Source organism: Diabrotica virgifera, chromosome 6 (assembly GCF_917563875.1).
Source record: "Diabrotica virgifera virgifera chromosome 6, PGI_DIABVI_V3a".
Classification (NCBI taxonomy): Eukaryota; Metazoa; Arthropoda; class Insecta; order Coleoptera; family Chrysomelidae; genus Diabrotica; species Diabrotica virgifera.
In genome coordinates this window covers 55,834,848-55,859,886 of record NC_065448.1, presented here as the reverse complement: position 1 = coordinate 55,859,886, position 25,039 = coordinate 55,834,848, and the positions used below count along the sequence as shown (strand labels likewise).

At 31.6% G+C, this 25,039-nt stretch overlaps 1 protein-coding gene across 1 annotated transcript in view; it reads left to right on the top strand.

Annotated features, from left to right (window-relative positions):
- Positions 1-25,039, top strand: part of LOC114343069 (uncharacterized) — a 452,597-nt gene that overhangs the window by 417,618 nt on the left and 9,940 nt on the right. Inside the window, exons 9-11 of the mRNA XM_050652913.1 lie at positions 480-700; positions 13,206-13,406; positions 20,819-21,076. Coding sequence (XP_050508870.1) covers positions 480-700; positions 13,206-13,406; positions 20,819-21,076 — 680 coding nt within the window. The remainder of the gene's footprint in view (positions 1-479; positions 701-13,205; positions 13,407-20,818; positions 21,077-25,039) is intronic.

Genomic DNA, 25,039 nt, shown 5'->3' with positions numbered 1-25,039 from the left:
AACATACCACGCGAAAACATGTAAACGATAACTGCCAAGCGGTAAATTATCTCTCGACGTTCGTTTGTGTGGGATATATCTGACAGTTGCTAGTAGATAGAGCGACAATTTAGTTTTTTGCAATTTTATTAAATAATTGATGCGTACAATTACCCGACGCGCATCATTAGCCGACTCTCCCCTAACAATGAAATATGTTTACATATTTTTACAACAATATGTATGGTCTCTCGAGAGAACTATAGGTTCATAATTTTCGAAACGTTTAAACTCAATCTAATATTAGTATCTTAAAGTTGTTAACTAAGTAGATGAATTTTCTTTGAAAATAAAACAACATCTAACATAATAACGGTCGTTACTCACTGAACAGCCCTTTTGTAATTTAGTTTAATACTCCTAATAAATAACCACACTTTTCTATAAACATAAGCTACATGCAATACAATAATTAATAGCAATTTTTAAATTTGTTTTAGCGTCAACTCCGGTGATCCTGCAAATAACGCCCTTGCTCGGTGCTCTAATAGGTGTTGTCGCGGCACTAATTTTAATTGCCATTATTATAGTCGTAGTTATTCGACTACGAGGTGGAGGTGAACGTGACGATAAGGAATATGACGACGGTGGTCTGGCTTCCACGGGTCGACGCTGTGTAGCTGGGAATAGTGATAAAGCCAGTACGGAACCACTAAACAAGGTAATTTGACTTTGATGGTAATTTTGTTTTATTCAAAAATAGTGAAACAGTTAAACAGTATGCATTGTCTTTAACAAGTAGTAATAAAACAACCATGACTATATACTAGAAAATAAAAGGGAAAATTCCTACTATTCTCATTAGTATTTTTGTACGATTTTTTTTATTAACTCCATTGAGTACAACAATCTGCCCATTGGGCATTAAGCATTTGTTATGGTAAAAAATACAGACATGTAGAGAGTTACTCCAGTGAGTAACCTCTTTACAATTCTAAAACTAAAATTTTATCAGTCTGAATACACTTTTGATTACATTCAGTTGGTTAAGTCGGACGGCAGTTGCCGTTTTAGTCTACGCACTTCAAAGACGTCCCGCACATTTAATTGTCTGGCAAACGCATTAGGATGCACTAACACTCGTTCAAAGTATTTAACACTAAAACGTTGTATGGCTTCTTTCACGGATTCTAGGGGGATGTCGTGTTGAATCACCTCGTTGGATACATAGTATGGCGCATTGACTATGGAACGCAGCACCTTGTTTTGAAATCTCTGTAAGATGTTTCTATTGGAGACACTAGCAGTGCCCCATAGCTGAATCCCATAAGTCCATATGGGCTTAAGGATGGACTTGTAGAGTAAAATTTTGTTATCCAGAGATAGTTTGGAATTGCGTCCAATGAGCCAATGCATATTTCTCAATTTAAGTCCAAGCTGTTTTCGTTTTGTAAAAATATGTTTTTCCAAGTAAGGCGGCGGTCCAAGTGCATGCCAAGATATTTGGCGTCCTCGGATTGAGGAATTAGACAATTATCAATATATATATAGGGGGCATGTTTCTCTGCGTAGCGTGAATGTTACATGTAATGATTTAGTTCCATTAGATTTGATGCGCCATACTTTCATCCATTGCTGAATTCTATTTAGGTTTGATTGAAGATTCCTTGATGCTGTTTTTGGAACTGTGTGAGATGCCAGGATAGCAGTGTCATCTGCATACGTTGTAACTGTAGTTGTACTAGATGTTGGAATGTCTGCTGTGTATAAAAGCTACAGAATTGGGCCGAGAACGCTGCCTTGTGGGATGCCTGAGTGAATAGGATATATCTTAGTGTGCTCGGTACCGTGCTTCACAAGGAAGTGTCTATTTTCGATGTAGGATTTTAAGAGCTGGAAGTGAGGATAGGGTAGGAGCTTCTTTAATTTTATTTGTAGCCCTATGTGCCATACCTTGTCAAAAGCCTGAGATATGTCAAGGAAAGCAGCATAACAGTATCTTTTGGAGTTAAAATCCTTGTTTATTTGGTTGACTAGCCTATGCACTTGTTCTTCTATGGTTCCGTGTTTGTCTCGGAAACCGAATTGGTATTCTGGAATTATTTTATTTTCGTCTATTATCGTTTTCAACCTTTTTACGTACATTTTTTCAAAGACTTTGCTAATCACAGGCAAAAGGCTTACAGGCCGGTATGAAGATGCATTTTCCGGTCTTTTTCCTGGTTTAAGGATCATTAGGATTTGTGCCACTTTCCATAAACTAGGGAAGTAGTTTAGGCGCAAAATTGTATTAAATATAAAGGTGATTAGTTTTATGCACTTATCCGAGACTTTTTTTAGAATCTTGCCAGAGATTAAGTCAAATCCAGGGGCTTTTTTGATGTTGATTTCATCTATTATTGTTTGTTTTACTTGGTTGACTGTAAATTTCGTGTGGGGCAAATCCATTTGAAACGGTGCTGTTAGGAATCTGGTTAGTTCTGTTTCTTCCTCTGTAGATACTGTAGAAGGGTATGGCGTAAATACTTTTTGAAGGTGCTTGCCAAAAAGATCAGCTTTTTCTTTGTCGTTCCTAGCCCAGGTGTTTGCCTCATCTTTGATTGGTGGGTTATGCTGTTGGGGCCGTTTGAGCTTTTTCGTGGCTTTCCAGAGTGAATAATCTGTAGCTTCAGTTGGTGTTAAATTTTCTAAATATTCTTGTATTCCATGGTTTTCTTCTTCATGGATTAATTCCTTTAATTCCTTTGTTGCTTTGTTAAGTTTTTTCTTATTTTCTGCCGTTCTTGACTGTTGCCAATTTTTACGTAATTGTAGTTTTTCTAAAAATTTTTATTTAATTGTAGGAGACACATTATTTCTGTTTGGAGATGGTTCGTAGCTGGGAGTCGCGTACCATGCAGCAATTTGTATGCTTTCTGTTAGTTTATCTACAGCTGATTCAAGTTCGAGTTCATTTTTCAAGGACAGATTTAGTGAGATCAGGCTGTCTAGTTTTTCTCTAAATTGGGACCAGTTAGTCATGGTGTTATGCAAAGTTGGTTGATGTTCTTTGTTTAACATTTTTTCGGAGATTGTTATTATAAAGGGTGAGTGGTCTGATGATAAATCAAAGCATGATTCAGCTTTACATTTTTTGGTATCGATGCCTTTTGTGATGCAGAAGTCAACGACATCAGGTATTTTGTTTAAATCAGACGGCCAATAAGTTGGTTCGCCAGTAGAAATTTGTTGCAGGTTATTTTCTACCATTGCTTTAACTAATTCTCTGCCTCTTGGTGTTGTTAGTCTAGAACCCCACATCGGATGTTTTGAATTATAATCTCCACCTGCAATGAATTTGTTCCCTAGAGTGTTAAAATATTCTAGGAAATGTTCTTTTTTAACGACATGTTTAGGTGGGCAGTATAAGGCAGATATTGTTATTGGGCCGTGTGCTTCCTCAATTGTTAAGCTGGTTGCTTGCAGGTAGTCTTTGTTATATTTTTCCATTTCGGAGTGTTTAATAGAATCACGTATAATCATGGCGCTTCCACCGTCAGCTCTACCGTCTATGTGATTTGTGTAATACAACTTGTAGTTGGGAATCCGCATGTAGTGTTTTTCTGTAAAGTGTGTCTCAGAAATTAATAATATATCAATATTTTGGTTAAGTATGAATGTTTTGAGTTCTTTAGCCCGTTGATAAAGGCCATTTGCGTTCCAGACTACTATTTTATTTACGATTTTGAACGTCTTTATTGTTGAGATTTGGTAAAGTTATCAAATGGTACGTGACTTAGTGGCAAACCTTATAATCTAATAAATAAATAAGTCCGGGTAATACGTCCTTGGCAGTGGCAACAGTTAGTCCAGGGTAATAAGGTTTTTTCCATGACACTTGAACAACCAGGGTACTGAAGCGTTTTTTCGACAGGTAATACCTATAAGAGCAAATTGTAACTATTTCCTGCGTAGGATCTGGCGGCCATTTTTATTTATAAACAATTAAGTGTCAAAGAAATGACATTTTTCACTTTTTTTTCAAATCAATGGAAAACAGGGAAACTTATGGTTTTTTTAGTACAAATATCTTCGAGATTATGGAAAAAGCTTTCAAATGACGTATTACAAAGTTTGATATACTCATTTATTGTTAATATAGTTGTGAAAAAAGGTCGGAATTGCAAAAAATAGCTATTTGTATAACAAGGGAGGAAAGTTTACTTCATTCAGTAATCATTTAAGGGAGGAAAAGGCACTTTACTCCCATGTTATACATATGGTTTTTCCACCTTCCTCAAATAACAAGTCATTTTTTCATTTTTACTTAATTTATTTATGTAACTAACCAACAAAATTTATTAGAACTAAAACTAACAAGTAGGTACAATATAACTGTCAACTGTCAAATATAATTCAAATTATTAATGTAAACATTGTTAAATCAGAATAACAATTTACTGTTTTTTACCATTCTGCAAAATACAGGGTGTTTTTAAATAAACGTTAAAATGTATAGATACTTACGTAATAGAAAATAGATATTGTACAGGGCGTCAATAAGTTATATTTCATGAATGAAATACCATGACGTCACTTTTACTTTTCCTCCCTAGGGAGGAAAAATATTTTCCTCCCTAGGGAGGAAAAGTACAACTTTGCTCCCTACAATCAGGTCCGGAAAAGTATACTTTCGGTAGAGGTAGGTGGAAAAATTATTTTCGCAATAACTGTTGTAAAAATTAGTGTACAGCTCTGAAATTTTTGTCAAATAAGGGTTCTTTAGTGCTTAATATGTGATAAAAATTTCAAAGCGATTCATTCAATTTTTTAAATTGTATTCAAATTGTTTATCCCAGAGAGCATTTTTTTGCAATAACATAAGTCAGAAAAAAATGACGTTAGAACCATTCCACAGGTGTCAAATGAAAGAGCATGAGCTATATTTTTAACTTGGTTTAAAAAAGTGAATAAAAATGAATTTATTAGTAATAAATAATTATGCAAAAGTATTGTAAATCTTTCCTTGTAAACTTTTTATTTTGTTATATGAGAAATTATATATATTTATTACAATTTTTTATCAATTATGATATTGATATAAGTAATATTACTCGGTAGTTGTACACTTAAAATAGGATAAAAAAGTTAATTTTTTTGGAAAAAGTTATTTAAAAAGTTTATAAAGAAAAATTGACGATGCCTTTGCATAATTATTTATTACTAATAAATTCATTTTTTATTCACTTTTTTAAACCATGTTGAAAATGTAGCTCATGCTCTTTCATTTGACACCTGTGGAATGGTCTTAACGTCATTTTTTCTGACATGTTATTGCAAAAAAATGTTCTCTGGGACAAACAATTTGAATAAAATTTAAACAATTAAATGAATCGCTTTGAAATTTTTATCACGTATTAAGCACCAAAGAACCCTCATTTGACAAAAATTTCAAAGCTGTACACTAATTTTTACAACAGTTATTGCGAAAATATTTTTTTTGCAATTCTGACCTTTTTTCGCAATTATATTAACAATAAATATGTATATTATCAAACTTTGCAATACGTCATTTTAAAGCTCTTTCCATAATCTCGAAGATATTTGTACTAAAAAAATCATAAACTTTACTGCTTTTCGTTGATTTGAAAAAAAAAAGGGAAAAATGTCATTTTTTGACAGTTAATTGTTTATAAATAAAAATGGCCGCCAGATCCTACGCAGGAAATAGTTACAATTTGTTCCTATAGTATTACCTGTCGAAAAAACGCTTCAGTACCCTGGCTGCTGAAGTGTCACGAACAGGGTATATTTTTGTCTTATTACCCTGGCCTAAGTAGTCAGAGTTGATTTTCGCTTCGTAATAAACTTCAAATAATTGGGGAATTACAAGTTTTCAACAGAGTTCAAAAATAAGTGTTTATAAGTTAGTGCATACAGGTGACAGTAGTGTATTAAAGAAATTACATCATACAAGTAAGATTGTCTTAGTTGTCCTACTACCTTGTACTTATCTATACAGTTGTACCTATTGTATCCATTTTATCAAGTTTTACTGAGTTATTAATTTTGTGAAAGCTGGTAAAGCTAGCGAGTTCCAACTGTTACTTGAGCGAATGTGTAAATTACGAATTCAATCAAAATTCTTTCATATCACAATTATCAACAATCACGTCCTAATGAAGAACCTAGAAGAAAAAGAATTATTTTAGCAACATCTAGACACCACATACAATCAGTTAATTATGCAAGAATTTGGTATACTAAAGAAATTGGTAAAGTTTAAAATCAAGCGCAGTACGAGTTCAAAATCAATTGACAGATTCCTTTCAGATAACTAAAGGGTTGAAACAGGAAGATATTGGGTACAATGGGAAGACAATGGTATATGGAGAATAAGGTTCGACTACGAGTTATACCAATATTACAAAGAACCCTGTATAGCAAAATACAATGATTTCGCTGGTCAGGTCACCTTATAAGAATAACTAATGACAGATTACCTAATAGAACGCGTAGCTGAACTATGATGGTGGGACGTCGATCAGTAGAAAGACCAATGAAGAGCTGGATAGACGAAGTGAGAACCGATGATAAAAAGATATTGATGGTGGATAACTGGAGGAGAGTATAGCTGGGAACAGAGATACTTAAAGTGCTTCAAAAAATAATGAACAAAACGGACCAGATGATATTCATGGTGACATTAAGAAAGACAGGAATAAATTGAATGGTGAAAGAGTAGGTATATTAGTACCAGGCCCACCGTAAGCGGGCGTGCAAGGGGTGCGCCGCACAAGGGTGGTATGTCCAGGGGGCAGCAAATCAAAACCCAAACAAACAGAACAAGTAAGCTGGAAATGGAATAGCTTATTTGTTATGAAATTCTGTCAATGTATCTGATTTCATTACAGCTGAATACATACGTTTGAAAATATAACTATATTCAGAACCTGCGATATAAGCAAAATCGCACTTAATTTATCCACTCGCATTTGTTTAGGTAATAAATATTAATTGATGCTGAGCTTGTGCTTTTGTCCCTAAACTCTTTTTCTGTAGTCATCAAGAAGATGTACGATACGTATACGAGTGTGTATTATAAATTTCTAAAAAAGTAAACATATTTTGTGATTATGAATTTATTTTGAGTGTTTTAAAAATTAGACAATAATTGAATATAATATTAGCGTTCGTGGCGGATTTACATATGGGCTGAATGGGCTATAGCCCAGTGCGGCAGAATGGAGGTGGCGGAAAATTTTGGTAAAGTAAAAAATGCCGGTGGGGGAAGCGACAAATTGTGGATAGACCAGGGGCGGCAATTCTTCAAATCCGCCTCTGGTGGTTTTAAAGTGACTGAAGCTTAATTATTCGATCAAACTGAGGCATCTTACTGTGGTAAGTGTGTTATGAAATCATTAATGTAGTTTTAATATTTTTTATTACAAAATCTAATACCTTACATTCCTTAATTATATTAACCGAAATAATAGTATATTGTACAACAAGTGAGAAAAAAACATATTTCTCACGAGCGCAGAAGTTTGTTTCTTCTATATTTAGTCCAGGGCGCATCTGTTTTGAGATGGACGTTGAGAGGTGACTCAAATTTTTTTGCAGAAATTGCTTGAAAATAAATCAAATAATAATATTTGAGTTATCCTCCCTCTCAAAAAGGTCCGGAACATTGTTTAAATAATGAAAATGTCAAAAAATGAAGGAAAAATTCGATTTCTTTCTTCGTTTTTTGATTATAACTTTAAAAGTATTCATTTTCGAGAAAAGTTGTACTGACATAAAAGTTGTGTAATTAAATTTCCTACAATCTAGAATTGGTTAAAAATTTAAAAAATAGTCACCCTAGTTGCAAAATAGCAATTATTTCGAAAAAAACCATACAAAAACAAGTATGCGCACTTTACGTTTTTCAGCCATTTATGCTACACTTAGGACCTTCATATTTAACCCAGAAAAACTTTACGATATAGTAAAACAATACTATAAATTTCATTAAGATCGGTTTAATAGATTTTGCAAAATAAATTTTGCAATCCAGCTTTCGCAAAAAAAATTCATTTCTTCAAAATGTTACAGGACTGAAAATAAAGCAGATAGCAAGTTGAAATTTTTTTGCGTATAGAAGTGTACTGTACCTTTCATTTGCAATTTGCAAAATTAAAATCGATTAATTACCACGGTGTCAGGAAATTTTTTAAATAAACAATAATTTTTGGTGCTACGCGCAGGACAGCGGTGTTCGATTCACACAAATTGATTTTCACCAAAATGTCTTCCAATATTTATCTAATATATTATTTTCTTACTCTATATTTTGTTTTATTTTAATATTTTAATGCCACAAAAATCAAACTAATTTTATTATTGTTTGTGAAATATTGTTTAAACAATTGGATATGTTTAAAAATAATAATCTTTTAGTTTCTAAGTTGAAATATATGAACAAAGAAAGTTTTTGCTAATAAAAGTGTTATTTCAAAGGATAGAGTATGTGTTTTTATTTTGCAATAAACAAATTTATTTATTTATACCGAAATGTAATAAAAATTAAAATGTATAAATCATTATCAAAGGTCATTGGAATGCCCAATCAGAACAAACTATCCGCTGTGCTGCGCGTAGCACCAATAATTAATGTTTATTTAAAAAAATTTCTGACGCCGTCGTGTTAATCGATTTTAATTTTGCAAAATTGCATATAAAAGGTACAGTACACTTCTATACGTAAAAAAAATTTCAACTTTCTATCTGCTTTATTTTCAGTTCTGTAACATTTTGAAAAAATTATTTTTTTTTGCGAAAGCTGGATTGCAAAATTTATTTTACAAAATCTATTGAACCGATCTTAATGAACTTTACAGTATTGTTTTACTGTATCATAAAGTTTTTCTGGGTGAAATATGAAGCTCCTAAATGTAGCATAAATAGGGAACTTGCACAATTTTTTTTATTACATAATAATGTTCAGTCTTGTTTAAAAATGAGATTTCCAAAATTTCACGCTTCAAAAACTCGTAATAACTTAGAAATACGTATTTAAAGTCTTCAGCGGTATAAAATAGTTCAAACGACCCGTGACGTCACATAGTTTTACATTAGTTATTATTATGGTTATATTTCGCTGTGTCTAGGTACACGCTAACGTGTACGCAAATAAAAAAATTAGGTATGTACACGCGAATTAAACTTCATCAAGCCAGTGACGTTATTATTTAGCGTGCGCAGTGACTGTATATTTTGGTACATGCTATTTTGATATGTTTAGCGTGTGTTTGATAGAAAAATATTTGTTAAAGGAAGGGAAGCAGAACTATTCAGATGTTTCAAACTTAATTGTAATAAATCAATGTATATATTAAAGTATATATTTAGGTTAGCAAAATAAATATATGTATTTAGTTGACATAACACGTAAAAAATATTGTTAAAATAATTTTTATACGTAAGTTAATTATTATAATCAACTATTCTAAATGGGAAATAAGCCACAATTTAACTAAAAAAATGATTTTATTAACGTTTCGACGTCCAAATCGGATGTCATTGTCAAAATACAAAAATTAGTCAGATTAAATAAATTATTAGAAAAATTTTTTACTAAGCAACACCATTTTTGTTTAATTTAATAACATTTTGTATTTTGACAACGACGTCCGATTTAGACGTCGAAACGTTAATAAAATCATTTTTTGGTTAAATTGTGGCTTAGTTCCCATTTAGAATAGTTGATTACAAAAATGCCACAAGGATAATAGCTTCAGAACAAGTTAATTATTATTGTGAAAGCTTTAGGTCTTCTTTTTATTTTAATCTTTTACGGTAATACATACTATTTCATTTATAACTAAAAAAAATATATATTAATTTATAGTCTCTTATCTTTTTCGTACTGTTTTAAAATGTTCTTAAACCCATTAAAAGAACTAAATAATTGTCCACACTCCGTAGTTAATTTAAAAACAAACACTAAACAAATAAAAAATAAGAAATTACTGACACTCTAACTTTTTTATTTGCGTACACGGTAACGTATACCTAGACACAACCTTATATTTAGGTATATTCTTCTTCTCCTTCTTTAGTTTATGGCCTCCACCTACTTGGGTATTTGGCAAGCTCATCGTCGTGGAATAAGTCAAAAATATTTATATTCTAATGACATTTATCGTATGTCATTGTAATAATATATACCAGTTTGTTAAAATTGTAGTTTTATACTGTTTTTGAAGGAAAGGAAGGAAGGTTTACTATTGAAAATAAAAACTATTTTGTAAAAGTACGAATTTTTCTATGAATAGTTCAAACGAACAAAAACACTTGTAACGTCACATAAATGTATTTTCTACTGACGTTTATAACGTCTAATTTAAAATTCTGTTTACTTTATTGGAAAAATGTAAATGTAAAACCAAGTGACGTCACGACGCGTTTTGGACCACCTGTTGTAATTTGAATTTTTAATCGTCTTTAGGGGCCAAACGAAAGACAAACAAAACTTTTTTATCTTTGATACATGTTTTAAATTATGTTGTGTTGTGATTTATAACATTTTTTTCGAATTTAAAAATTTATGCAAGTTCCCTATTGTTGAAAAACGTAAAATGCGAATACTTGTTTTTGTATGGTTTTTTCGCAACTATTGCTATTTTGCAACTATTGCTATTTTGTGACTATTTTTTAAATTTTTAACCAATTCTATATCATTGGAAATTTAATTACGCAACTTTTATGTTAGTAAAACTTTTCTCGAAAATGAATACTTTTAAAGTTATAATCAAAAAACGAAGAAAGAAATCGAATTTTTCCTTCATTTTTTGACATTTTCATTATTTAAACAATGTTCCGGACCTTTTTGAGAGGGAGGATAACTCAAATATTATTATTTGATTTATTTCAAGCAATTTCTGCAAAAAAATTTGAGTCACCTCTTAACGTCCAAATGTACTAATATTTTTACAGATGCGCCCTGGTCTAATTATACTTTATATTCTATTTTATCGAAAAACAATTATATTCTTAGCAAAAATGTAGCAAATAAAAAAACGAAAAAGTTGTAACTAATGCAATTTTTAGTAAATATTTTATCAAAAAATATTTTAAAAAAATGTAGCATATAAAAAAACGAAAAAATGGTATATTCGAAAAGTCTGTAGAACGAGTAAAAGCGTAAAAGCAAATTTGTAGGTCATAAAAAAGCCGTTCTTATTCGTCAAATTCTAATTCGAATATTTTAACGTGAAATAACCAAAAAATTAATCACTTTTCGGGAAAAATCAATTTAAACATTTTAAGAGTGTTTAAGAAAAGGTTTATTTTTGTCCAGTTATGCTCAAAATAAAGTTGGCCCCTTTTTTTGGTAAAAAGAAATCGTGATAATCCTCCATACTTATAACACCCTAATTGAAATTAATCGTTACCGCTTTAATACGTAAAAAGTACAGTTTGTAAAGCGGTAACGATTAATTTAATTTGGGGCGCTAAATATGGGAAGATTTTCACGATTTTTTTACCAAAAAAAAAGGAGCCGACTTTATTTTGAGGCTAACTCGCTTAGTTTTGATCCTAGAAACTTTTATAAAACATAAAAAGAAAGCTTTTGTAAACACTTTAAACACGTTTTAATGGGGTTTTCCCCGAAAAGAGCTTCATTTTTTGGTAATTTCACGTTGAAATATTCGATTTGGAATTTGACTGATAAGAGCGTCTTTTTCATGAGCTATAAATTTGCTTTTACTGGTTCTACCGACTACGAATATACTAGTTGTTTTCGTTTTTTTTATATGCTATGTTTTTCTAGGAATATTTTTTTCGATAAAATACTGAATTAACCTAGTACCTAAGTTAAAAAACTCTATAGAACAAAAGTTGCTTAAAGTTAGTCAGTTTATCTGTTTCCAGACTTATTTTAAACCTATATTTTTTTCACCCCCGAGAAGGAGAGACTTTCACCCCCCAAGTAAAAGCAACCAACGGCACAAGTTCAACTTTGAAGTCAAGGATGAGTAGAACCTAAATCCAAACTTTGATGCAATTAGGAGTTGACCCTGAAAATTATACGGTATCGCCGTATCTCACGTTCATTTATTGGAGCTTATTACATTTTAAAGCTGTGTTCTTTATATCCTTTAAATCATTTTGCTTAAAGCCATTTTCTAATTATAAAATAATTACATATTGAGTTGTTTTATTTTTTAAATATTAATAACTATAATTTGTACATTTTCGTAATGTATTTTTAAAACAAGCAATAATTTACTTAAACAATTTTGTAACCATTTGTATTATTTAAGAATATAATAATTACATTTTTGTTTCGTAGTAAGTGTTTCTTAAGAATATTAATGTATAGGTTTAAAATATTGTATTGCAAATTATCATTATTAAATGTTTATTATTTATGAAGTATTCTTTTTCTTTTTTCAAACACTTATTTATGTAAGAAAATTAAGGGACTTTCTGAAAGGCCAATCTAAATAGTTATAGTTTAAGAGGGAGCGGCATAATTATAATTGCACGCGGGCGGCCAAACTGTTAGCGGAGGCTCTGATTAGTACGTGTTTACAAAAACAAGGGAGATATACAACAATGTAAAATCTAGAGTGCCGTAAAAATAAGAATAACATTTTCTATTTATTTTTTGTATCTTGGCATCAGTCTTCTTCTTATTATTTTTTATACTCTCACTTGTTTGCTAATTTTGTTTGGTTTTTCGCTTTCTTTCATTCTTTCCACATATCCCTTCCAACGCAGCCATCATATTTTAATGAATGTTACGATATCCGGATCCTGGTATATTTTATATAGTTTAGGATTCATTGAATGGGACTGAACTGGATCCGAGAATTTTCTGAAGGCTCCATGAATATTTCGGTGACCTCTTTCACCAGATATAACTTTATCGGATACGTATCGTTGGGATAAGTTATTTTTAATGTTTTGACTTCGAAAATACATTAAGATATATTTAACAGCAAAAACAGCATAATACAATAATTGATTTTCTTTGTAACAAGTATTTTTTGAAGCCTTTTCAAGTTTATAATTTTCTATAAAGTTAATTTATACCAAATACTATTTATTTTGTAAACCAGTTTTAAATAGGCTTTATAGTTCAACTACTTTAGTTCCAGGTACACTCTGTATACTAAAAAATTCAAATTTAAGACACCTTAGCTGAAAATATTTAAATTTATTTTTTGTATATTCATATTTTAAATTGTCCTCAGGATCTCAACGATAGCGTGGATAGTTTAGAGGAAAAAAATCCGGATATTATCCCCCAAAATAACGCTGACGACGAATATCAAGACGAAGAGCGAGCTTTCGAGAGGCTAAATAATACCACAATGAGAGTTTACAATAGGATGCAGAGTCCGAGCAGTCAATTGAAAAACAATGGCTCTTACGAAGGATACGGCGCCAAAATGGTAAGTTGTGTGTTTGCTAAATACAGTGCTGGCTTCAAAAAATATGGCTATTTCAGTAGTATGTGTTAAAATTTAGTTTTTTTATTGAATATAATATAAACTGATACAGGGTTCTAAACCACAGCAAAAATAATGTGAAATAAGATGCAATAACCGTTTGTAAAAAAGGACAAAATAGAAAAAATATCTATAAAAATATAAAAAAAATTTTAGAAAGATACAGTCCTGGTCAAAAAAATTCGTATAGTGGTTTTAATGGGGAGGAACTAAACATTAATAATAAAAAATGTTCATTCATAACAATAAAATTGGTTCTTTTAAGGGGAAAGGAACAAAATGCAAAATTTTGACGTCTGTCAAAATTTTCAAAGTATTTAATGTAATCATTTTTCGAATCCTGAGAAAACTAGTAAGTGTTTTTGAAAATTTTAAACGCAGAATAAAATATTACTTTATTACCGAGGGCCGAAAGTCCCTTAGAATGAATAAAAAGTTTCTTTTGAATGAGATATTTGAAATTAAAAATGACACTAAATATTGTCTTAGTTTTCACCCCTGTAACTTATTAAAATAAACATTATAGAAGTTTTCAGGGACTTTCGGCCTCGGTAATAACGTAATCTTTCTATCTGCGTTTAAATTTTTCAAAAATACTTTTTTTGAAAACACCAGGGAAATGGACCAATAAGTTTTCAATTTAAAAATCTTTTAGTAATATTTTTAATATTTTTCAATATTATTAATGTTGCTATTAGGATTGAAAACTTTACTTTTCAATTGCCAGATGACGCTAGTCACCTAATCCATATACGTCCATTTTCCGTTTGAACTTTACCAAGCTGCAGACGGGGGTTGTGAATTGCATAGTGTAGAATTCCTTCCCTTTTGTCTTCACTGCAGCATCCATCTGGCTTGTATATTGTAGAAGCCTTGGAGGTGTCACCAGGGAAATGGACCAATAAGTTTTCAATTTAAAAATCTTTTAGTAATATTTTTAATATTTTCAATATTATTAATGTTGCTATTAGGATTGAAAACTTTACCTTTCCATAGAAAGAAGACGTTTGTTGAAAAATGTTCTGTCTGAAGAGTGTTTCAACGCTTCCCCATAGTATATTTAGTTAGATTTGATCATAGTAATTTGCCATTTTTCAAGGAGGAAATTGAAAAACATTAGTTAGATATGTATACGTAATGTTTTTTCTTTATCCTGTTTTCAGTATTTTATTTATTAGGGAAAAGATGGCTGTTTATAAATTTGTTAGCACATTATTTTTTTGTTCACTTTTTTAAAGCCAACACTGGTACACTGTAGATATTTTAGAACTGTAACCTAAGGGATTTGCCAAAAGGTCCTTGAGAAAGATGATAGCGATTGTTATGATATCATATCAATTTGTAGCTTTATAACTTTACACTTATAGATCCTTATTTTCTTTGCTGGCGCCACAAAAAATTATGTTGAAGTTAAACCCGCATGTGAATAATAAGTAGGAAAAAGGTGAACTTGTGAACTTAAGATGATATAGGATAGGATATCTGCGTAACATTAAGGCGCGTAACATCCAAAACAGAAAAAACCAGTACAAAAATAAATTTTATTTTACATCAAAAGTCATGAGACTGAAATCTGTATTGAAAACAAATGTTAAGATTTTTCTACGAGTTTAATATATTCTAAAAATTCCAAAATTTTGCAAAAATATAATAATTTTTCAGAGCATGGTTGTAAAAGTTAGACTAAATTAGTTTACAAAAACATAACTGCCCATTACAAAATGATACTTTTGAAAATATCTATGTGTATAAAAATTTCAATTTATGTCTCTAGATGACCTGATAAAATATGGGATTTCAAAAAGCTCTCAATAAATGTTATTGAAAATAAATAAAAAAATTAACCAACCCATTGCATAGATGATTCGTGGAAAATTAAAATGAACTACGAACTGGATGAACTAATGCAGAGCGCAGACATTGTTAAATTTGTAAAGCCACAAAGACTAAACTGGCTGAGATCTAAAAACCATGAACATCAGGCAGTGGCGAAGAAAAGTAGGAGACATGGCAGAATGGAAAAACATTGTTAAGCAGGCCAAGACTCATAAAGTGTTGTAACGACATTAGAAGAAGAAGAAGAAGAAGAAGAAGAAGAAGAAGAAGAAGAAGAAGAAGAAGAAGAAGAAGAAGAAGAAGAAGAAAGACTTCACTGACTACATTTTGCAAAGCACCACACTGCACATTTTAAAAGGACAGATTAAGAGGAAACAGTAGCGATCAACAGGTAGCGAAAACGCGTTCCAAGATTACGGCTGTAATTTTTAATATTTTTTCGTGATATTTGGCACACGTATTCGTAATATAATAAAGAATGGCGGTACAGAGCCCAATTTGAAAAATATATTAATATGTGTAAATTACTCTGTAATTAAATACAATATTAAAAAAAAAACGAGCCTGTACCGCCATTAAGAAGAACAAAAAAATACACTTTCTTCAAATAAACTTTTTTATCCGATGCCTAGATTTTGTGTCATTTTGGAACTACTAAAATTTTTTATTTCATTAGTAGTTCCAAAATGACACAAAATCTAGGCATCGGATAAAAAAGTTTATTTGAAGAAAGTGTATTTTTTTGTTCTGCTTAATGGCGGTATAGGCTCGTTTTTTTAATATTGTATTTAATTACAGAGTAATTTCCACATATTAATATATTTTTCAAATTGGGCTCTGTACCGCCATTCTTTATTATATTACGAATACGTGTGCCAAATATCTCGAAAAAATATTCAAAATTACAGCCGCAATCTTGGATCTGTTGATCGCTACTGTATCACCTTAAGAGTTTTTCAGCTTTTGCAATTTTTTGTAATTTTCTTTAAAAGAAATACCAAAAGTAAAAAAAATCTTTCAGGGAATTTTGGGTGTTTGCCATACACTTTGACTGTAATCTATGCGGATCCTTCTAATAATGAATAACTGAATGAACTACTTCCCAGGACTTATTCTGGACTACAGTAGGAATCCATAGAATTGAAGGACATCGATTTGGCACTGCTCCCAAAATCAGGCGGATGGACATGTCGTATCATCTTGTAACCAAGAGATAGACCGAAAATTAAGGAAACCATAACGGATTTCTCAAAACTAGTACAAAAACTACCAACACCAATATTGACAAAGCAGTGTTCTTTCCAGCAATATTAATAATACCCTTACTAAAGGCAGGTTACGCTCTTGCCAGTAGGATCTTTCCAATCGACGCACAGTGGGGCAGGAGAGCTAAAAAGTTGGCATAAAATGAAAATACTAAATGCAGTATTTTCTGTCGCATTCATTTTAATTAAATAGTACACAATCCTGCGTATGATTTGGCATAATTTTTTTCCCATTAAATCCCCTCCACCAGTTGCGACGCGTCGCAAAGGGCACATGGTCCCGTGTTAACAATGCATAGGCCGCGAAAACGTGATTCGACTTACGTTTGATCCACTTATTTCAAGTGAAAAGTTAATTTACTAGTAAAATTGGCTACGGATATTTGATCTTCAGGAAAGTGACAATATTATTACAGATGTGATATAATAATTAAGTAAATATAGTCTCGTATAATATATTGTATAAAATTACCTGTACAAAATATCAAAATATGCATTTTTCAAAAATAGCAAGTGATTTGTTAGTGTTCCCAGACTGATCCAACTTTAATTTTGTTTTATTTTGAAAGCTTGAGTATTATTCTTTAAAAAGTCATTTTAACTTTTTGCTCATATTTGCTCCTTTTTTCATAATTTTATTTTTTGTGAGGTTATGTTGACCTAATTAAATTGAATAACACTCTATTCTAATTTTTCGTTATTTGCATAATTCAAGCATAATAATTCAAGAAAGTGTAGTAGATGCAAAACAAATTAAGATGTATTCCACTTTTTGTTGATTAGTAGTGATCCATTGATCATAAGCAAAAGAAACATAAAAAGAAAGAAATTAGTACACCTGCCAGTGGAAGCACTGCATATTAGTGCATAATATATTATGTTCAAATCTCCGAATGTGCAAGATGTTGACGTCACATCTGATGATTCTGATGATGATCTGTAGTTTAGGTTTTTCAATATTTTACCTACAAAATGTTATGTTATTCTTATAAATATGCGGTAGATGGTTTTAAAGAACAATTTGGTTAAGCAATTTTTCAAAAATAATGTTAACACAATTGTTTTGAGATATAAATAATATTAGATAGTAATAAATAAATAAGATATAAAATAAAAATGACTAAACTTCAAATATCATTTAAATCAATATCGGTAGTAACTACGGACATTCAGCTTTGAAAATTTTGAGCAAAACATTTTTTGAACAAGCCATCCTTCAAGGGAAAATATTTGTAAAGCGAGGCTCAGGAAGAAGAAGAACATCCTGGTTAAAGAACTTCAGAACCTGCTTTAACACAACATCTGTGCAGCTTTCCGCGCTGCTGCAGATAAAATAAAGATTACCATGATGATCGCCAACATTCGTCACGGATAGGCACATTGAGAAGAAGAAGAAAACTTTGAAAAAACATCGTTTTTTTTATGTACACACAACTTATATTATTTGAAAAAAAAATTGGCCATGATTTGATTTCGCTTAGCGTCGTTTGTCAGCATGGATAAGCAATTGGATTATGTTTATTCTCGTTGGAAAATTTTGAGACGCATTGTAAAAGTGTTCGTTGTTCGAAAATTTGTAAGACTCAAATTAAAACCTTTTAGCAAATTTTATTATACAGAGTAGAGAAAACTGCTATAAGTTTTAAGAAAAGTGAATGCAGTAATGACAATACGTAGCTGTGGTTTGTTTTTAAACCAAGAGGAGTAATTCAAATTTACCGCGCCGTAATGCTTGTTTGTAATTGGTCCAAACTCAGGCAAGTTTACTCCACTGTTATGAAATTTTGACACTAATGACATTTATAAATTTTTGACACTACTAGCATTTCATAGGTTAATTAAGTTATATAGGCGATTTTTTGTTTTCTGCGTTATTCGTTTAATTTTTAGATTTTTAGTCTAATTTTATATGTATGTATAACAAACAGTTGTTTTTAAAACTTTTTAGTATACGTATTAGTATAATGTAATATTAATTACCGTCGAAGGTCAATATGATCAACCAAAAAAAGAAGATGTATTTGGTGATTTTTCTAGTGACTTTCTTGGGTGTAAATCTGTATTTTAGTTTACTCCTCTTTGTTTAAAACAAACCATAGTAAGTAAAAACATTATGTCACCAAACAATCAGATATTTAACGGTCAATCATGATAGGGGTCATCCATAAACTACATCGTTGAGAAGAGGGAGGGGGGCTTGCTTATCACGACGGAATAGGACAGGGGGGTATGAGTGCCCATTCGACGTCGTTTAATATATTGGTATATTTAAATTCGTCGCTATTGTGTCTATAAAAATAATTTTTTTCTACGAGCGTGCAAAAATGTCTACTTTCGCGCATGCATTTTAGTTTAGAAAGTTTTACTTTTCCGCACGCGTTTTACTTTTCCGCACGCGTTTAGATATTATAATATGGTCTTAAAATAATTATAATACATGCAATAAACTAATATTTAGATATTACATACTATTTTATTTCAAATGTATCTTATTGTGTTCCTGTTTTAATGAAATTAATGCGACAATTCAATGAAATAAAATGATTTTGACATAAAATTCGAAAGTCAAATCGGTAGACAATAACAGTCGCTTTTAATCATCGTCATGGAAACCAAGATCGTCGTCATGCTAACTAATTATATTGAAAGTTTGGTTTTGACAACCTTGTCAAAGAATTAATTTGTGTATGTCTTTTCATATTAATTAAATTAATTGATTAAGATTTGGTCATTTTTAAAGACTCGTAGAAGAAATATTGTTCCTAACTCTTGCAGAAAGTCTCTTTTCCGCACTCGACTGCTTGCCAAACTCCCGCTTCGCGTCGTTCGGCAAACTGCAGTCGCGTGCGGAAAAGTATGACTTTCTGCACTTGTTAGGAAAATAACTATTTACTAGCTTCTACCAGCATTAAAGTATCAGATATTCATATAAAAACGTATAGTTTTTGATATGAAATTGAAAATAAAACAAGAGGTTTACGAATAAATATACCTTTGTTAAAATTAAAAAGAATAATTCTATTATAGATACTTTTATCGCATACTTTTCAGTTCGTTTTTATCAGTCATGACGTTAAAATAATATTAGGTAGCACTTTTGTACAGGACAACAAACAATAAAACATTGTTCTTTGGGTTTAAACAATCGCTTCTATATACAGAACAACGTCTGGAAGCAAAAAAATATGAAATTGTTAGTTCATTTATGTGCTGCATACTGTGTGTGAAACAACAGTTCTGAAAGGAGGAATAGAAATAAAATATTGTTTTCAATTTAGTTAGTAAGTCGTATTTATACGTATACTAGTTAGAAGAAATGGCATCAAAATCAAAACACAATAAATATAAAGATTTATATGATGCAGTTAAGAAAGCATACCCCGTAAAATCTTAGTCCAATGCTATTTAAATGCATTCGTTTTTTTCGAATACTAAGAAAACTAATAAATATTTTTGAAAAATTTAAACGCAGATTGAAAGACTGCATTATTGCCGAGGGCGAAAAGTTCCTGAAAACATCTATAATGTTTATTTTAATAAGTTACAGGGTGAAAAAAAATAAAGAAAAAATTTTGTCTGATTTTTCATTTCAAATATTTCATTCAAAAGAAACCTTTTGTTTATTCTAAGGGACTTTCAACCCTCGGTAATAACGTAATCTTTTATTCTGCGTTTAAATTTTTCAAATATATTCATTAGTTTTCTCAGGATTCGAAAAAAATTAATGCATTTAAATAGCATTGGACCAAGATTTTACGCCTACCCCTCATATTTGATTTAAAAAAAACAGAAATAATATTGATTTTTTTTAAATCAATGAAAGGGGGGTCGTCAGTTACAACGAAGACGTCGACATGGGGGGGGTCGTCTCTAAACGACGAATTACGACGGAGGGGGGAGGGTATTAAAAACTTCAATTTTTTACGACGTAGTTTATGGATGCTCCCATACCTGATGCTCAAAATGGTAAAAAAAGTTACTATGAAAATCAACAAAAAAATACGGCAATTTAATATATTTTTATGGGATCATTTTCCAATATTGTGGAAGTTTAAAATGTAAACATTGTTTTTAATACGATCTATCGTATCATCTTTCTTCAAAACGTAGATAATTGCTAGATACTAACAACCATGTTCAATATAATTATCCCAACTCATCCCACCTTCCTTACATAACACAAAAACAGCGTAGACTAACTGCTTTCAGAGTGACGAAATAACATATGCTGAATTATCTATCGCAAACCAACAGATGCAACAAATGCCGCAAGTGATCTACAATCAACAGTGCATCCCCATGTCGGTTATAAGACGACAGGAGCCCACCGTCTACGCCCAAATTGACGTCAAGAGAATGGCGCCGCAGAACATGCACACTATGACCACCCCCAGGCCTTCAACATTCCAGACGCTGCATCATCCACACTTACCGCCTTACATGCCCAGATCAGTTAGGGACGATGGGTCAGTCAGTTCTGAAACTCCATTATTAAATACAAGGGATTCTGGAGTAAGTACATACCTTTAGTGTTTTACCTATATTATAATAATTCTTTTAAGCTTTTGTATACCATTTGGTGTAGTGTGAAAAATAATCCAACTTTTTGTGATTATTTACAATTTATTAGCACTATCATTCGCAAGTTGCACATTATAAAAGTAAACAGCTAGACTCAAGTATGACACATCAGTGAGATGTGTCACATTCTGACATTTTTTCTTGAGGTTTTCTCTTGCGAAAGAACATCTAAATGTTCTTAATATTTTATAACTTTGGAGCGCAGAAAAGAAAATGGTTACGTTCGTCTAAAAATTAAGCTTTCATTTCTAGAACTGGTGCTTTCTAAGGTTTCTATATTCGGTAAAAATAGAACAGAAAAGCAGAGGTAGTTCATAAAAAAATATGAGCTCTGAAAAAACGTTTTGATTTTAATTCAAATTTTCGATCTTGGACGAACGATAGAATCATAGAATGCCTCTATGTGGATTGGAGAACGGTTTTCTGTCAGGTTGACTCACACATAACGCAGTAACATTATGTGCATTTTAGTCTTGAGTGGTTGTCTCTTCTGTTGTATAATAGGTAGAGTCCGTCATATAATAGGTTTTTTCTATTTTTTTTTTGTATTCGGCAGCTTTTCTGCATTCTAGTAGTGAGAATCCTCCTGCTTGGTTTAGGAGGCTGATTCGACTGAGTTTTATACATCCGGTTTTTATCATGCTAGTTTAAATCAACGATATATTAACTTTTTTGTATGTGGAGATGGTTTTCAGACTGAGCAGACATACTTTTTATGTGGAGCGATGGATTTCAGACTGAGCAGACATATTTTTTGGTTAAGGCGTGAGTTTTTTCTAGAGTTAAGACATGGGGTTTAAGTGCTTCCAATTAGTTTTCGCATGAAAGTTCTGGAATTGTACCACCGTAGCTCGATATCCAGCATATTGAAAGTGTCTAATTCAGCAGGGTTAGTATATTGTACTGCTTATTCTATTTAGGTCATCAGAGAATTGAGCTCATCTAGCCTTCCTAAACTTAAAACCTTTTCTTCTAAATAAGAGAGTAGGGGTTCTAAATATATTATGTGCATTTATTCCCATAGATGTTGTGATTTGGGTAAGGGGTCAAATATTGGTTTGATACAATGTGACAGGAGATCACATGATACGAAGCATAAGTCCAGGTTATAACCTTTTTTTTAAGTTGACTATTTTAGTTGGGAATAAGCCACAATTTTAATTTGATGTTAAGTTTATTTGACGTTTCAATTTCCACTTCAGAAACCGTTTTTAAAACATTAATGTTTTGTATTTTGAGAACGACTTCCGAAATGGAAATCGAAACGTTAAAATAAACTTAATTTCAAGGTAAAATTGTGGCTTATTCCTAACTAAAATAGTACAGTTCATTAAGATGCCACAATAAATTAGCTTCAGAACTTTTTATCAGATCTTACTACTAAGGGATAACGGTAGTTTTTGTCGTTTACCGGTAGCATATTTGCAGATGCTAGCGTGTGTAGACACCAGGGTGTTGAAATCAGTTAGGGTTTGGAAAAACAGTACATTTACAAATACTAACAGATTTGGACACCAGAGTGTTGAAACCAGCTAGCTTTTTTAGTTGCTATACATGCATAGATGCTAACGGCTGTTGACACTGATTTTATACAGTATGGTGCAAATATCTGGAATAAATTCATTATTTCGGAAGCCAGCGACTTTAAAGAAAAATCCTGAAACAGGTCGATTTTTAATTTTAAATTATGACTTTTTGACATGTATGTCAAACTAGTGACGTTATCCATCTGGGAGTGATGACGTTATCGATGATTTTTTTTTAGATAAGAATGGGGGTCGCATGCTAGCCCGTTTGGAGTGTTATTCAGTTCTCTATTCAGTAATATAAATATTAACATAATTATTTTTACAGGGTGTCCAAGCATTTTTTTTTAAATTATACTAATTGACAGAAAAAGAAGAATGTATGTAATTTATTTAATTAAAAATACACTCTACTGCTTTCAGAAAATAGAAAAAAAGTTCTTTGATAAATAAACAATGCTTTTTGCTTAATTTTAATGTTCAAGCTGCCACCCATCTGTCTCTTGGCAGTTTGAACATTGAATTTAAGCGAAAAGCAATGTTTATTCATGAAATAAACATTTTGTTCTATAGAATAACCAGGAAAATGGACCAATAAGTTTTCAATTAAAATTATTCTAGTAATATTTTTAATATTTTTCAATATTATTAATGTTTCTATTAGGTTGAAAACTTTGCCTTTTAAACATTTTTTTCTGTTTTCTGTCAGCAATATAATGTATTTTGAATTAAATAAATTACATATATATTATTCTTCTTTTTGTGCAATTTAATTTAATCCAAAAAAAAATTTCTAGGACACACTGTATAAATAATTATGTCAATGTTTGTATTACTGAATAGAGAATTGAATAACCTTTCAAATGAGCTAGCACACGACCCCTATTCTCATTTAAAAAAATCATCGATTGCGTCATCACTCCCAGATGGATGACGTCACTAGTATGTATGATATATATGTCAAAAACTCATAATTTAAAATTAAAAATGGACCTGTTTCAGGATTTTTCTAATGTCAGTGGCTTTTGAAATAATGAATTTATTCCAGACATTTGCACTATACTGTATAAAATCAATTTCAATAGCCGTTAGCATCCATACATGACGTATAACCACTAAAAAAGCTAGCTGGTTTCAACACTGGTGTCCAAATCTGTTAGTATTTGTAAATGTACTGTTTTTCCAAACCCTAACTGATTTCAACACCCTGGTGTCAACACGCGCTAGCATCTGTAAATGTACTGTTTTTCCAAACCCTAACTGATTTCAACACCCTGGTGTCTACATACGCTAGCATCTGTAAATGTACTGTTTTTCCAAACCCTAACTGATTTTAACACCCTATGGTGTCTACATACGCTAGCATCTGTAAATATGCTTACCGGTATGGGGTTATATTGCTAGGTTATATTCGCTTCGGATATGATGGTTTTTAAATTCATCCAGTATAATTTTGGGTTTTTGGAACACTTTCCATGTACCAGGGTTACTTATAAAATATCTTAACATTAATTTGCGCCAGTTTCTTAGTTTATTTTTTTCATCACTTTGTAACTTTTCATATTATTTTCTTCTTGGTATATTACTTTATCACTCATTTATTTGTATTTATGTTATTTTGATTTTGATGCTTTTAGAGTTCTCTTCAACGTATGGTCTTATTATCGTTTGTTGTTCAATTGGGTATTTTTTGTAGTTTTTTTTTATAGAATAAATATTATCTAATTTGTTTTAAGCCAAATTCTGTCAGGGGTGAATCGTCCATTCACTCTTGTCTCGTTCTTCTCTATGCTCTAACTGCAATAGATTTTAAATCGCCCACTCTAAATTGTCTTGATAGCTAAGTCTCGGTTTGTCTCTGGCTCGTTGTCCCATCGGCTCCATTTATTCAACAACTTTTCTGACTATTGGACATTTCTCTCACCTGATTACATGCCCTACACATCTAAGGTGTTCTACCATAATGAATTTTACATCAAGTTCCTCAAAACTTCTATACAACTCAAAGTTGCAGCATCTGCGTCGCGAATTGCTCTTGCTCTTTTGCTCTTTTGTTCTTTCATATAATCTTCTAAGGATTTGTCGCCCGAAATGTTTATGCAGTTCTTGTTCCTTCTTTGTAAATAGCCACGTTTCTCCTCCATATATTAGCACTAGTCTTATTAGTGTTTTGTTCTAACCACCCCGTGCAATCGGCAAGGTCACATACTCACCAGGATCCCCAAAGACAAAGTTCCATTCCCTCCGGCCAATCTCCTACAATTGGCCAGAAACGAACTACCTGATGAGTACTACGGAATTTTAGAACAAACTCCCCCTAATGTATCGCAGATAACCAAGCTGCATCCCGACACGCTGATCCAAGAGC